Source organism: Sitophilus oryzae, unplaced genomic scaffold, assembly GCF_002938485.1.
Source record: "Sitophilus oryzae breed Bouriz unplaced genomic scaffold, Soryzae_2.0 scaffold_494_pilon_pilon, whole genome shotgun sequence".
NCBI classification, from domain to species: domain Eukaryota; kingdom Metazoa; phylum Arthropoda; class Insecta; order Coleoptera; family Curculionidae; genus Sitophilus; species Sitophilus oryzae.
The window spans coordinates 3,258,680-3,271,933 of NW_022147078.1; the positions used below are offsets into that span (position 1 = coordinate 3,258,680).

A 13,254-nucleotide genomic window follows, 5' to 3' on the forward strand; every position below is an offset into this window, starting at 1 on the left:
TTAAAGGAGGATTTTATCCTTGAGTTAAATGAAGCCCTTCCATCCACATCATCTGCCGGCCGCCCACGATTACCTTTTTCGGAGCAATCTTCCAGAACTCAGAGAAGAACGGCCTCATAAGTTTCCGAGGAACATAAGCAAGATTGGGCTTTACTTGTGCAGGCTGCAAAATACTTTACTTGTGCAGGCTGCTTTGTACATTTAGTTATCCTGCCGATGTACTTAACCTACTTCATGTACCTGACTTTATCGAAAAAAAGTTAAATGAAGAACAATTTGAAGAGAAGCATGGAAAAGAAGAGGAATACGAGGAGGAAGAGCAAAAAGAAGAAGAAATGCCGAAAGAAGAAGAGCAAGAAGATATTTCTAAAGAAGATTGTTTTTTGGACAGCAGTAATTCGATGATTGATCAAATTTATTTTTTGGAACTAGATACAGAAGATGCTTCATAGGTAAAAGTTAATCACACATTGAATGAGAAGATTAAAAATAACTTCATTTTATTAGTCTTTTAGTATTTTATTAAAACACAAGTCTTATATCAAGTTCCAAGTTTTTTTTTTAATATTTTTTTTTTACCTAACAGATTAATAATGAAAATAATATTGTTCCGTATAAATTTATAATATTTAAACACAAAAAAAACTTTAAAAAATATCCGAATTTATGATTTACTACTGAGACTAACCTTATTTGCAACGCAACTCCAATCTTCGGTTTTGCTTTGCAAATTCATCTATAACGTTATTGTAAAAATTTGGTTCCTCAGAAAGTTCCCGAAGTAGTTCTTGCTCAATGGAAAGCATTGCTAAAGCAGACAGTCTTTCTTGTCCTGTAGAGTTTCTAATAAAAGTTTTAATCCTCTAGAGTGTAGAAAAACTACGTTCTGCTGATGTACTTGTCGCGGGTATGGTAAGTGACAGTTCACAAAGCTTAACGATTTCCGGACACGCACGATGTAGTCCACATTCTTTAATAGATTTTAATAACTCACTAACACTATGTTTATTTAAACCCTCTGAAGTATTGTATAAAACAAACAGCTCGGAACACAACGCGGGAAAGTCAAAAAAGTTCGGATAATTTTGTTGTAAAGAATTAAAGGCTTCTTCTGAAAGTGCATTATTTTCTTCGAAATTGACGAGTTCTAGAAATTTTAGGCTTTTAAAATTGTTAAATCTGTCGTCTATCTGAGCCAAAATATTGTCAATGATTTCGTAGAACAGTTTACGAGCTTGGGTTTTTGGATCCATTTTCTTATCGTTCACGGTATCTTCCGTCCGTGTTCTTTTTCTTTCCGGTTCTGTAGTTAAAATGTCCAAATATTCGAATTTTTGCCAAAATTCATCAAATTGATCCCTTTTTGATGAAACTATTCTCCTAAATTCCTGAATTTTTCTTATACAAAAATTTATATCACTCATTTTAGTTTGTAGAACGCTAAAGAGATTATCGCAGAATGGAAATATTTGAGAAAAAACAAGTAACAGAAAATTAAAATCACCTTCTCGTTGTAACATATTTAAATAACCGGTAGAGCACACCACTGTTTCATTATCCCAATCTTGCCTGTTGTCCATTATTTTTTGAAAAAAGTCAATAAGGGGTAGTCGATATTCAAAAACGGTCTCTACCAGTCTGCCGTTGTAACTCCAACGAGTAGGAGCTACTCTTGGTAACCTTTTATGAACTTCTTGGTCCAATGCCGTCGATCGTTTCGAAGATTTGGAAAAAAATGCTGCGAGGCCGCTTAAGGTTTGAAATAATATTTTGCATTGTCTTATTTTATTGAGAGATTGTTGCATCACCAAATTTAATCTATGTGCCATACAATGTACAAAAAGGGCTGATTGGTAAGTTTCCTTAACTTTGCCCTGTAGACCCCCTAATTGGCCTGCCATAACTGCTGCTCCATCGTAGCTTTGCCCTACTAATTTTAAACCGCAATAGTTGATAAAACGATCTCATTGAGAGCCAAAGCTGTTCTTTGCATTGAGACATCAACAAAACCAAGAAATCTTTCTTTTATTTGACCTTGTTTTGTCACATAGCGGACGATTTTCGATAGTTGACTAGTGTTAGATATGTCAGTAGTCTCATCCAAAATAAAAGCTACAAATGATGCTTCACTTATTTCTTTTTTAATTGTCTTTAGCATAACTTCTCCCACACTTAAAATAAGGTTATTCTGAATTAAGTTGGATGTTCCTTTAAACCTTGTCGAATTTTCAAAATGAAGTTTCAAAACTGGCTCGTATTTTGATAAAAAACTAATCATATCCACATAATTTCCTCTATTTGTTGAGCTCCCAGATTCACAATGACCCCGAAAAGATAGATCATGTTTACCAAGAAAACAAACTACATCTATCATTCTTTTAAGCGGCTCCCGATTTTTTTTTACTTCTTCTTTATGTGTCTGTACCGCTATTTTTTGTTGATTGTCTAACATATGCTCAATTTTTGTTTTTCCAAAAGTTTTTCCTCTTACGATATATGCGATTTGCTACTGTGCACCCGGAGAAACCGAAACCAATCCCGATGGACAGGGAACATTTGAATTATTGTCAAGCGCGGAAGACGACATAATCTAGAAAACCCGCTGCTTACACGCTGTCCTTTGGCCTTTTCTATTTCAGCCTCTTTTTTCGACACGAAAGCCGACAAAGCACTCACAAAACACTGTTATTTTATATTCAATTTAAAAATACGAAAGCTAAACATTATACTAGTGACTACAAAATTAAAAAATACCGAAAAATGTCCGTATTTTGACTATTTTGCTACCTAATTATTCAGACACGCGGGGAGCCAGCTGATTTTAATACAAAATTACGCTAAACCCCGTAAGCTGCATAATAGTAGCGTATCCCGATTCCCCACGATCGGTCTTCGATCGGCCGCGGTCGTGTGACTGCATAGTTGGTTGCATATTGATACATATTGATGTATATTGATTCAACGCGCTCGGAACGCTCAGATTCATAAGAAAATAATGGGTATTTTGAAAAGCGAATAAGATAACTCGAATGAAAATAAAAAAAATTAATAGAGAAAGGAAATATTATTTTGTGTTAATGATTACGTATAAAACAATAATATGACTAATCGACACTAGGGAAGCTGTGCTTCCCTAGCTTCCATGGTGAACACGCCACTGGTTAAGTCCTGTAAGTATATTTTTTTATTATATTAATTATGTTAAGTGACTCAAAAATATGTTAGTATTTGTAATTCCATTGGTAATTTATTTAAAAAAAAACTGTTTTATATTTCATTTCAGTTCAACATAAGTTGTTCATAATATACCAAATATTACAATCATAAGTTTAAAAATAACCGAATAATTAGGAAATAACTCCAAAAAAAAATTAAAGTCGTATTTCTCAAAACTACGTTTTGTGACTTGACCAATTATTGGTTGAAATTACTTTGGAACTACTTTATTTCAAACAAAATATATTTATATGCCTGCTATTGCCAAAATTCAATAAAAATAATTACCGAAAGCCATCTCTGAGTAATGTTTCATAATTCAGTACCGATCTTTAAGGTTGTTAAGTACCTGTGTATTTAGCCTTGCGTATATTATAGTCTGTGGTGAATTATCTTTTAGTGCTTTATTTTTAGAACTTTCCTTTCTTAAAATAAAAACAGGCTTTAAGATAAATTTACCATTTCGAAGGAGGCCAACAGTTGAAATAGAAATATATTTTTTGATGCATTATGTAGAAACTTTTTTAAATGCTGTGATTTTAAAGGATTTCTCTCATAAAAATTCGCAATTCTAATGATGTAGTAGTAGAATATTTTAGATGAAAAACGTTGGTAATAAAGAAGCACCATATAAGCTTTTTTATACCTATGTTTTTCAACTAAAATATTTTACTACTACGTCATTCGAATTGTGAATTTTTACGAGAGAAATCCTTTAAAATCAAGCATTCTTCATTATTTGGGACTCGTTTGATTTTGGTTATGATTAAAAGCAATAAAAAGACAGACGAAACGGCTTGTGATTGCATTCTGCAATCACAAGCTTCATCGTTACTGTCATTACTCGCTGACGAGTATTTGATAAGTATCAGAAGATGGTTACGCAAGGCTTTTTCTTTCGTGAGCTCTTCTATGACTGAAAAGCCCGACACGTGATGTTATCTCTCTTCCGCACTCCGGACATTCAAAAATCTCATTATTTTGTTGCCTCTTTTCTTTTTGGTTGATGCTGTTAACTGGGTTTACAATTATTCTCTAGTTTACAACTATTCTTGCGTTCTGTTGTGCGCTGCTTCTTCCCACTGATTCTACATCCTGATCCCCTTTAAGTTTTTGTGGAAAATATCCTTCAATCAACGCTTGTACCTTTTGAGTTGTCCACCCGGCCTCTTCTTACCGTCTACAAGCTCACCGTAAAGCAGAGATTTTGGTATGCGGTTTTCTTGCATTCTGCATACGTGACCAGCCCATCTTAAGCAGGATTTTGTAACCATGACTTCAATACTCTGGCAATAAGCTTTTTCAAGGACCGATACGTTTGAGACATGATGGAACCACCGGATTCTTAAGAGTTGTCTAAGGTGTCTCTGTTGCAACTTATCTTGTTTAATGCATTGAAGTTTCGTTTTTGTGCTCAAGTCATGATTGTAGAAAACCCAGTCTTTTAATTGCCAGAATGCTCTTGAGGCGCTACTAATCCTGTGCTGAATTTCAGAATCGATATTGGCCTTTTCCGAAATCAAACTGCCGAGGTAATTAAATTCCGCTACATTTTGTCGATGTTTGTGACAGAGGAACAGATGGATAAACGGAAGTAAGAAGAGGTTTTACCTCAAATATGCGCACATAGTGCACTCTCAATCTTTTTTTCAAGGTGAAAAGGTCGCACTGGAACAGGTATTTAGCTACCTCAACAATAATATAATTTAATTTCATATAGATCTTCATTGCAATTCTTCAGTTAAAAGCTCTGTTCAACACATTTTTAAAGCATCTGCCAAAAAATGGTTAATAATGAAGCATCAAAAACTTTTATGTTCCTCAAATACATTTTTTAGTGTTGATTTATTTTTGTATACCCTGCTGGCAAACGAAACCTTAGGTCGGCGTTTACATGTATAGGAGTGAATCGGTATGCCAATCTAGTAAGTCGGAGAGAGCAGGGCCGGATCTACCTAAGGGCTGTTTGGGCTGTAGCCCAGGGCCCCGAGGTTACAAGGGGCCCCCAGACCCCGCTAAAAACAACAGACCCATAGGTGGGAACTGTTGAATCGTGAAATAAAATTAAAATTCACGTTAAAAAGTTTAAGCCAGACCAGATGGTCTTGCCACTATGATGCTGTCAAAGCCTTAAAAAATAATTATAATAAGTTTCACCGAAAATGAGGTTGAGAAATTTGATTTCCGGAAAGAGGCACGAAATTTATTCAATAAAATGGCGAAACTCGAGGCTGCAATTTTGATTATCTTTTGGGAAGAAGTTTTGGAGAGATTTCATTTAGTTAATAAAAAAAATACAGAGCCCTGGTTTAGACATTTGTAAAGGCAACAAGTTAATTGTGTCATTAAAAGACTTTTAGAACAACATACGACACCAATCAGATCAAAAGCTAAAGGAATACGAAGAGAAAGCTAAAAAATTAAGTACTAGTGTGGGAATAGACTACAATGACATAAACAAGAGACGCATTACTCCAAAATGTTCAGATAAGTCTACAGGTGAATTCTCAGTATACGGCGCAGAAAGATTTAAAAGAGACACGTTAAACGTTGCGTTGGATAAGCTGATTATGGATTTAAATAAAAGGAGCCAAGTCTATATGAGACTTATAGCAAAAAATTCAAATTTTTAATGGATTTGCAAGACAAAAATATCAAAAACATAGATTTAGAAATTGCTAGTCATATTATCGATTACTATCCCGATGACGTAGACGAGCATTTAGTGAATGAGTGCATTCAATTAAAATCGTACTTACTCCAATCTAAGCCAGAGTCTTACACCTCTTGCAGTGACATTTTATGCTCATGTATGAAAATAAACTTATTGACGTGTTCCCTAACTGCTATACCATTTTAAAGATTTTTTAAACACTGCCAATTACTAGCTGTGAAGCAGAACGCTCCTTCTCCAAGATGTAAAAAATAAATATAGGACAACAATGTCAAACCGTCGACTAAATAATTTATCACTTCTTTCCATAAATTGTGATCTAACAAAAGACTTGCAATGTGATGACCAAATAACTGTCAATTTCTGTGACTGCAACCTATCAATTTCTTTTACTAATTCATAAATATAAATAAATAAATAAAATTGTTTTATTTTTTTTTATTCTTATTATAATATCACTATTTCGGTTTCTCTCTCACCCAAAGGTTGCCTGGAAGAGATTGCTACCACAGCAATAAGGTCGCCTTTTGTACAACTAATACTTGCGTAGATTTAAGTAACATTTATGTTTTTTTGTGCAATAAAGAATATATAATAATAATATATCATTATAGAAACAGTTTTTTGGCATGGCTATTAGTTAAGCACTTAGGTAGGCCTCTAAGTAGTTTCAGCCCAGGGCCCCACAAATTCACGATCCGCCCCTGGGAGAGAGCAAAAATACGAAGTATTTATTACTTAACCTCTTAATCTAGTATATTAATGTGTGCAATTTAGGCTGTATTCTGTTGCAAAACCAGGCGAACCAGACCAGTAAACTACGGTAAAGGGCGGTTCCTGAAAAACATCGGTTTGATACAGAACGGTTTGGTCAATTTTGACGTTTTCTAAATTTCAATACCTCTATTATAAAATTTATCTTTTATGCATTTTTAATGTACCTATTCTCTGCTTTTACGTTTGCTTCTTCTTTTCAATTGAATTTAATATTGAAAAGTACTTTAATAATAAACTGTTAAACTCGTTAGACAGCTCAAGTGAAGATTTGCAGGTCCAATATTAAAAGAGATCAATAATAAATAAACAAATCTATTCAGTATTTATATTTTTATAGCTTACAAAACATTCACGATTACATTCTTGTTGTCTTGTTTTTCATGTTTTCTTTAAATGTTCCTGAGTTTAAGAGACAATGGCTGCATGATAAGTTTAAATGGTCCTAAAAAATCATTCTATTTAATTAATGAAATTTATTTACCTTTACTGCCTACCCCCATTGCTTTTGAACGTAAATACTAAATATTATTACAAATTTTAGAAATTGAATGAGAATTTCCCTCGAACTTCCAATATTTGCTTGATTTCTGTCACATAAATGACATTGATTGACAAACGAAACCAGAAAAACCAGCCTTCTCGCGCTGGTTAGTTTGGTGACAGTTAAACCGAATTTTTCAGGAACCGTGTTCCATAATAATAAAACTTTCAGGAAACCGATAGAAACGGAACATAAAACCATGCAACGGAATACACCCTAAGTATACCATCTGACAAACTACCAAAAAACACATAAACTTGTTAATTTTCATGAACTCTACACCTTTCAAACCTTCAATTACACGCTTGTTTATTGGAGAATACCGAAGGACAAACCACGAAAATGATTTTCAAAGGTTTCAAACGAAATAATCGGTGCCAAACTAAACAAATCAACTGTCGTCAGCTTTCTCTCTTACATATCATGATCTTTACTTTGCTGTCAGTCAAAATAGACGCCCTCGTTTGTAGTGGGCACGAAAAATAGAATTCGAACTGTTGGTTTTTCGGATTCTGTGACGTTCACCCCGGTCTAAACAAACGATTATTATTTTTCGCTATCAATCATATTGAAAGTGTTTAATTAATAAGTGTAATATTTTATGATCTTTTATGTTCTGAAGTAGATTATTAATCTCTATTCGACGTTGTTATGACTATACTTATTTTAGTGCGGCTTCTTTACAGATCGGCCAGACTTTTCGGAAATCGTACTATTGCAGACTGTAAATTGTATAGAGACAAAAGAATTTGATACGTATATTGACTAGCGATCGGAACAGCAAAAATTGTTAGAAGGTATGCAATATATAATTCGATACATTTGAATTCAGTAGTAGTAAGAAGTTCTACATGTTTCTATGCTCTATACTCTATATTATAGCTGTTTTGAAAAAATAGTAATCTTTTAGAATATACAGGGTGGTGCCTCTCATACGCCGCGGAGGCTCCAATGAGAACGACAGTTTATATTGAAATGAAAATTTGTGAGCATAATATGTAGGTTAATTCAGTTCAGAGTTTTACAGGGTGTCCCCAGAAAAAGTTACATATCAAAGTTGTGTTTTTTGTAATGGAACACCCTATATATTAATTGATTTTCGGATTCTGGAAGAAAAATAAAGATGAGTTTTATAAGAGAAGTATATGACCAAAATGTAAAGTTTTTGACATATTGAACATTTTCTAGAAATAAAGAACAATTTTTAAATTACAATAAAAGCTGCTTAAATTTGAATTTACCCGGTATAGCCTAATAGGTAGTTAAACTAACTATTGTACTTTAAATCAAATTAAAACTTGATCTAAAAAGTTATACAGGGTGAGACAAAATTAATATTGAACATTGGTAGTAGTGGGAACTATCGAATGAATACTATCGAAACATTCGATAGTTGCAATTCATTCGAATAATTCGATAGTTAGTAAGAAAACATTCGTTGAAAACTATTCGAATAAAAATTATCGAATAGATCCGTCATCTGCCTTGAAATATTGTATTCTAGTAATTCGGTAGCAAAAACCATTCATTTATAAAATTCATTCATTTATGAAATTCTTCATTCGTCAGGATCGATTGTAATAAAATATTAACTGAATTTTAGTTGTCGCCCGGCGACGTAGGTTTCTTTCCGAGAAACCCGACAGCGGTCGGTGGCAATGCTATGAAAGAAGCCGGCATCTTTGATTTTTTGCGGAGTCAGATATAGATAAGGACACATTATTTTTTTATTGAGGTGCTAGTATTTACACAGAAAATACATTATGAAAGGCGCTGTTGCCATATTTTGGTATTAGTTGATATTAGCAAAGAATATTATTGTTTGGCTTTAGTTAATTAGGGAATATATAGAGATACTATATATTCTGCATTTTTTTATTAATATTCTGTTGTTACACTGCAATAATACTTGTTATTTTGGATGTAGTAAAATTATTTTTAATGTTTTTTAGCAAAGACTGGTTTAATAAATAATAATAACAGTAATAATTTATTATACCTATTAACAACAAAATTTAAAATCATTTAATATAAATATTTTCTTTTAAGTAGTAGCAAAATATAAACAACAAATTAGAGGTTAAAATTATTTATATTAGATCCTATTTAAAAATAATATAGTCTCTAAATTTTTTGGCAACGTTGGTTTATTAAATAATAATAATTACAGAACTAATTTGTTATATTAACAACACATTTTAAAATCATGAAATATAAACATTTATTAATTTTCTAAGCATGCAGTGTAATGGAAGGAAAATATAAATAAAAAATTAGAAATCAAAATTATTTATATTAGGTGCTTTATATTACTATTTAAAAATTATATTTACTTTTACTGGCATTTACTTTAAAAAATAAATGAAATATTTTTTCTTCGCAAAAAACTACATGTAAAAGAATTAGCATAAACAAAATATAAACATCGTTAACTTTTTTTTTAAATTGGCACGTGTAAAACTTTCATTTTAATTTTCTCACCCCATAGTTTGAGTTCGATAACCATTTACTTAAATATGATTATACAACCACATTACTTAAATATGATTATTAAGTTCAACTAATTCATATTATTAAAACATCTAAAATACAAATATGTATTTTTAAAATTAATTGTAAGTTTATCTCATCTCTCTTAAAAATTGCTACTTCTCAAAATTTCCCATTAAAAAATAGACCACATACCATATAAAATTAAATAATTGAAAGATCAGACTACGGAAAACCACACAAATTTTCGGAAAAATTTTGACCATCTGCACATGCACACAATCGTCAATAAATAAAATTAAAAAATAACTACTATTTTAGTATTTTAACTATTTTAATAAACGCAAAAATAGCACAGTATTTATACGGCGAAGTTATAAAAATTTGGAAGAACTAATAATACACTGACGCATACAAAAATCAAACGAATACTAAATTTCATTTATCAAAAGCATCTATAGTCGTGGCTCAACGATAACCATTTAGTCGCACGGCGAGGTTGTCACATATGCTTTAGTATACAAATGAATGAATGATTTTATTCGAATAAAACCATTCGATAGTTGAAATCATTCATTCATTAACCATTCGATAGTCTAATTCATTCGATAGTTCCCATCGCTAAACATTGGTCACCTTTAAAAGCATATTACTCTTTTATTTTAAATGGAACACCCAGTATATTATTCCGATTTTTAATGGAGTATTCATGTCTCTTCAAAATACTATTAAGGTTGTCTACCACTCAAACAAAGATTTTCCTAGATATTTTCATTTACATGATTTGATCTGAGTAGATCTAGTTGGCTGTGATTGATATGTCTAACGGTACTTCAACATAGCTGTCTAATTAGTCCAACTTTAACAACTAGTTATTATTTTGTGTCGGTTAAAACACAAAAAAAAATTCTAAGAAATATGCCGAAAATGCAAACTTATCCTCATCAGAGAGATTCGATATGATTCTATTAGTTGTAATATTGCACACCGCATGCACCAATTAATAGAAATAGACTTAAATGCCCCTGATTTTATCTAGTTTGGATTTTTTATGGGGATATGTTAAAGACAGTGTTTACAAAACTCGACCAAGTATTATTGTCGACAACATGAGAGAAATTATAGTACCTGCTTTTCGAGGTAGAACTCATATTATTACATATGCCTTTTAAAATGAAAAAAAATCTTTTGAAAAGACATCATTTTATGCAGTTAATAGGAAAGGAAGCATTTTGAGCATTTGATTTCATCTAAATAAAAACACTAAATCACCACAATACACCAAAACACTTTTACTTTTACACTGGACGCGCGTTCAGCTAACCATGTTAGCATATATTGTGGTGATTTAGTGTTATTATTTTTCTGTGTAATACCAAAGGTTCCAACCCTCAACTGTAATGATTTCATCTAGCTAATTTTAGTCACATAATTATAGATTTATATCTAGTTTTAATTCTGCAATAATTAAAATATGATTTAAAGGTGATCTTTTTATTACCGTTGAGTATTTTGCTCTATAATCTTTAATTTTTGTTAAATTAACAAAAGGTATATCACACAACCAGCTACATTTTCTCAAATAATAAAGATCTACTGACGCAAAATCATAAAAATCAAAATATATAGGAAAATTCCACACATGTAATTTTTAACCAATCAAAACGTGTTTTTTGACAAAACACCATGGCAACGGATAAATTTTAGTGAACGTTTTTTCCTTGTGGGCACCCAACAGCAAAATATACTGGAAATTTTTTGACGTTTATAATGACAGAATATCTTTTTGAGAGTCTGGTTTTTATTTGTTTACATGATAATTTTGATACATTTCAATTACAAAGTTGGGATGAAAGTTTGTCAACTGCTTCCATACGCTTGACTTCGATTTCCTAGTATTCGCGGGTGTCAACTGCTTAATCTCCTGGCGAATATTTTCTTTGCTTTCATGACTGAAGCAAAACATTTATTTTAAGCCGTGCTGCTTGACAGCTTCAAAACTGAAATAGTTTTTAGGTTTGGGTGTCACTTAGTTGTCATAGTCACTAAATAATCAATTCGACCAAAAATCGAAAAATACATTGTAATTATTTGATTTGAAACACAATTTGGTGTGGAATTTTCTTACCGAATACCACACGAGGTCAAATTAAATCCGGACATTTTTTCTCGCTCTATAATTAGCGGAAAAGCTAAAAATTTGCTAACTTTTTCTACTAATTAAAAATTCCTACCATTAATTTTGACGTTTTGAATGATTCAATTCAAATTAATGGAACAGGCTTCTGCGCTAATTGAAACCACTAATTTATTCCACTGATCGCCAGGTTCTGAATGAAGTTTAAGTCAAAAACAAATTCGAATCACCCTGTACGGCTATGAAATTTTTATTTAAAATATCCAAAAAATATATAAATATTAAGTACTGCATTTTATTGTATAATATTGCGACAATATTTATCTTTGTATTGAATGGAGTCACGTTTAATCAAACCCCTAAAAATGGATTTAAAGATTTTTGCTATCATAGCAAACACCTGGTTATAAAACAAAGAACCCAAACAAATACCACAATGAGATTATTTATTAAATGACGTAGAAAAGATATGTTCGGAAACGATATGAAATTGGTAACAGTAAAAGCTGCAGCTGTCCACAAGTAATTATGGTGACTAACAATAAGCTTGCTATTGTTGAGTAATAATACTCAGTCTTTGTTGGGAATTAGTTTAAAATAAAGATAAAACTATTTTTTCTCTTCCTTGTTTGGAGAGGATAAATCATTTGTCATCAGTTCTGGGTACTGGTAATCGAATCATTGTTTTTTGTATTTTAATAAAAAATGATCAACAGCATTACGTTAGCATTCGTTGTCTAACTATATTATTTATTTGTTTATATAACTCTTGATAAAAATGGTGAAATGTTTATTTTTCTCTAATCTATTACTAGAGATACCATGTATAGCTCGCGAGTACATTTTTAATATAAATATTCTCATAAAGGTCTAATGAACTCTTCTTTCGGAGACCTGAACCAGAAGAAGTATACTCTGGTACGTATGTCAAGACCCGTTTTTTCAGATTCACCTGCTCGCTGCACCATACACAGTACCACCGAGCTGTGAACTCTGTAACCAACGCACAGAGGTGTATTTCGGTCTTGAACTGGCCATAAATCGAAAATTGTCCGAAACCAAATAGTCGAAGAAAAATTGGACAAAGGCAAATCACCGATACGAAGATTTCCCTAACTACATTTTACCGAACGGGAAAGTTGCCCAAAAAAGGCAATTATTGTCATTGTCATTCCTTCCAATTTCTGAAATTTTTATTTATTAACGTTATTTATTTCCGTATTACTACGTAACTAGTAGATACGACATAACTTTACGCTGGGTTCAAGGCTACAGGGGTGCATAAATCAGAAGAAGGTTTTACTCGTCTCATTAACCATAAAAAACATTTACTTTCACTTTCTGTCTATGGCGAATAGTAGATAGACAATTTTAAGCATCTGCAGAACAGCTTAAAACGTTCTTCGACGTCTTCCGATG

The 13,254-nt window shown here is 32.1% G+C and overlaps 2 protein-coding genes across 2 annotated transcripts in view; one reads left to right on the forward strand and one right to left on the reverse strand.

The window, feature by feature from the left end:
• The window catches only part of LOC115886539 (carboxyl-terminal PDZ ligand of neuronal nitric oxide synthase protein), a 183,849-nt gene that overhangs the window by 13,896 nt on the left and 156,699 nt on the right, over nt 1–13,254 (forward strand). The gene's annotated exons all lie outside the window — the stretch shown is intronic.
• LOC115886674 (zinc finger MYM-type protein 1-like) lies at nt 864–1,901 on the reverse strand. Its single transcript, XM_030905927.1, has one exon. It carries the CDS (start codon nt 1,899–1,901, stop codon nt 864–866), a length of 1,038 nt encoding a protein of 345 aa, XP_030761787.1.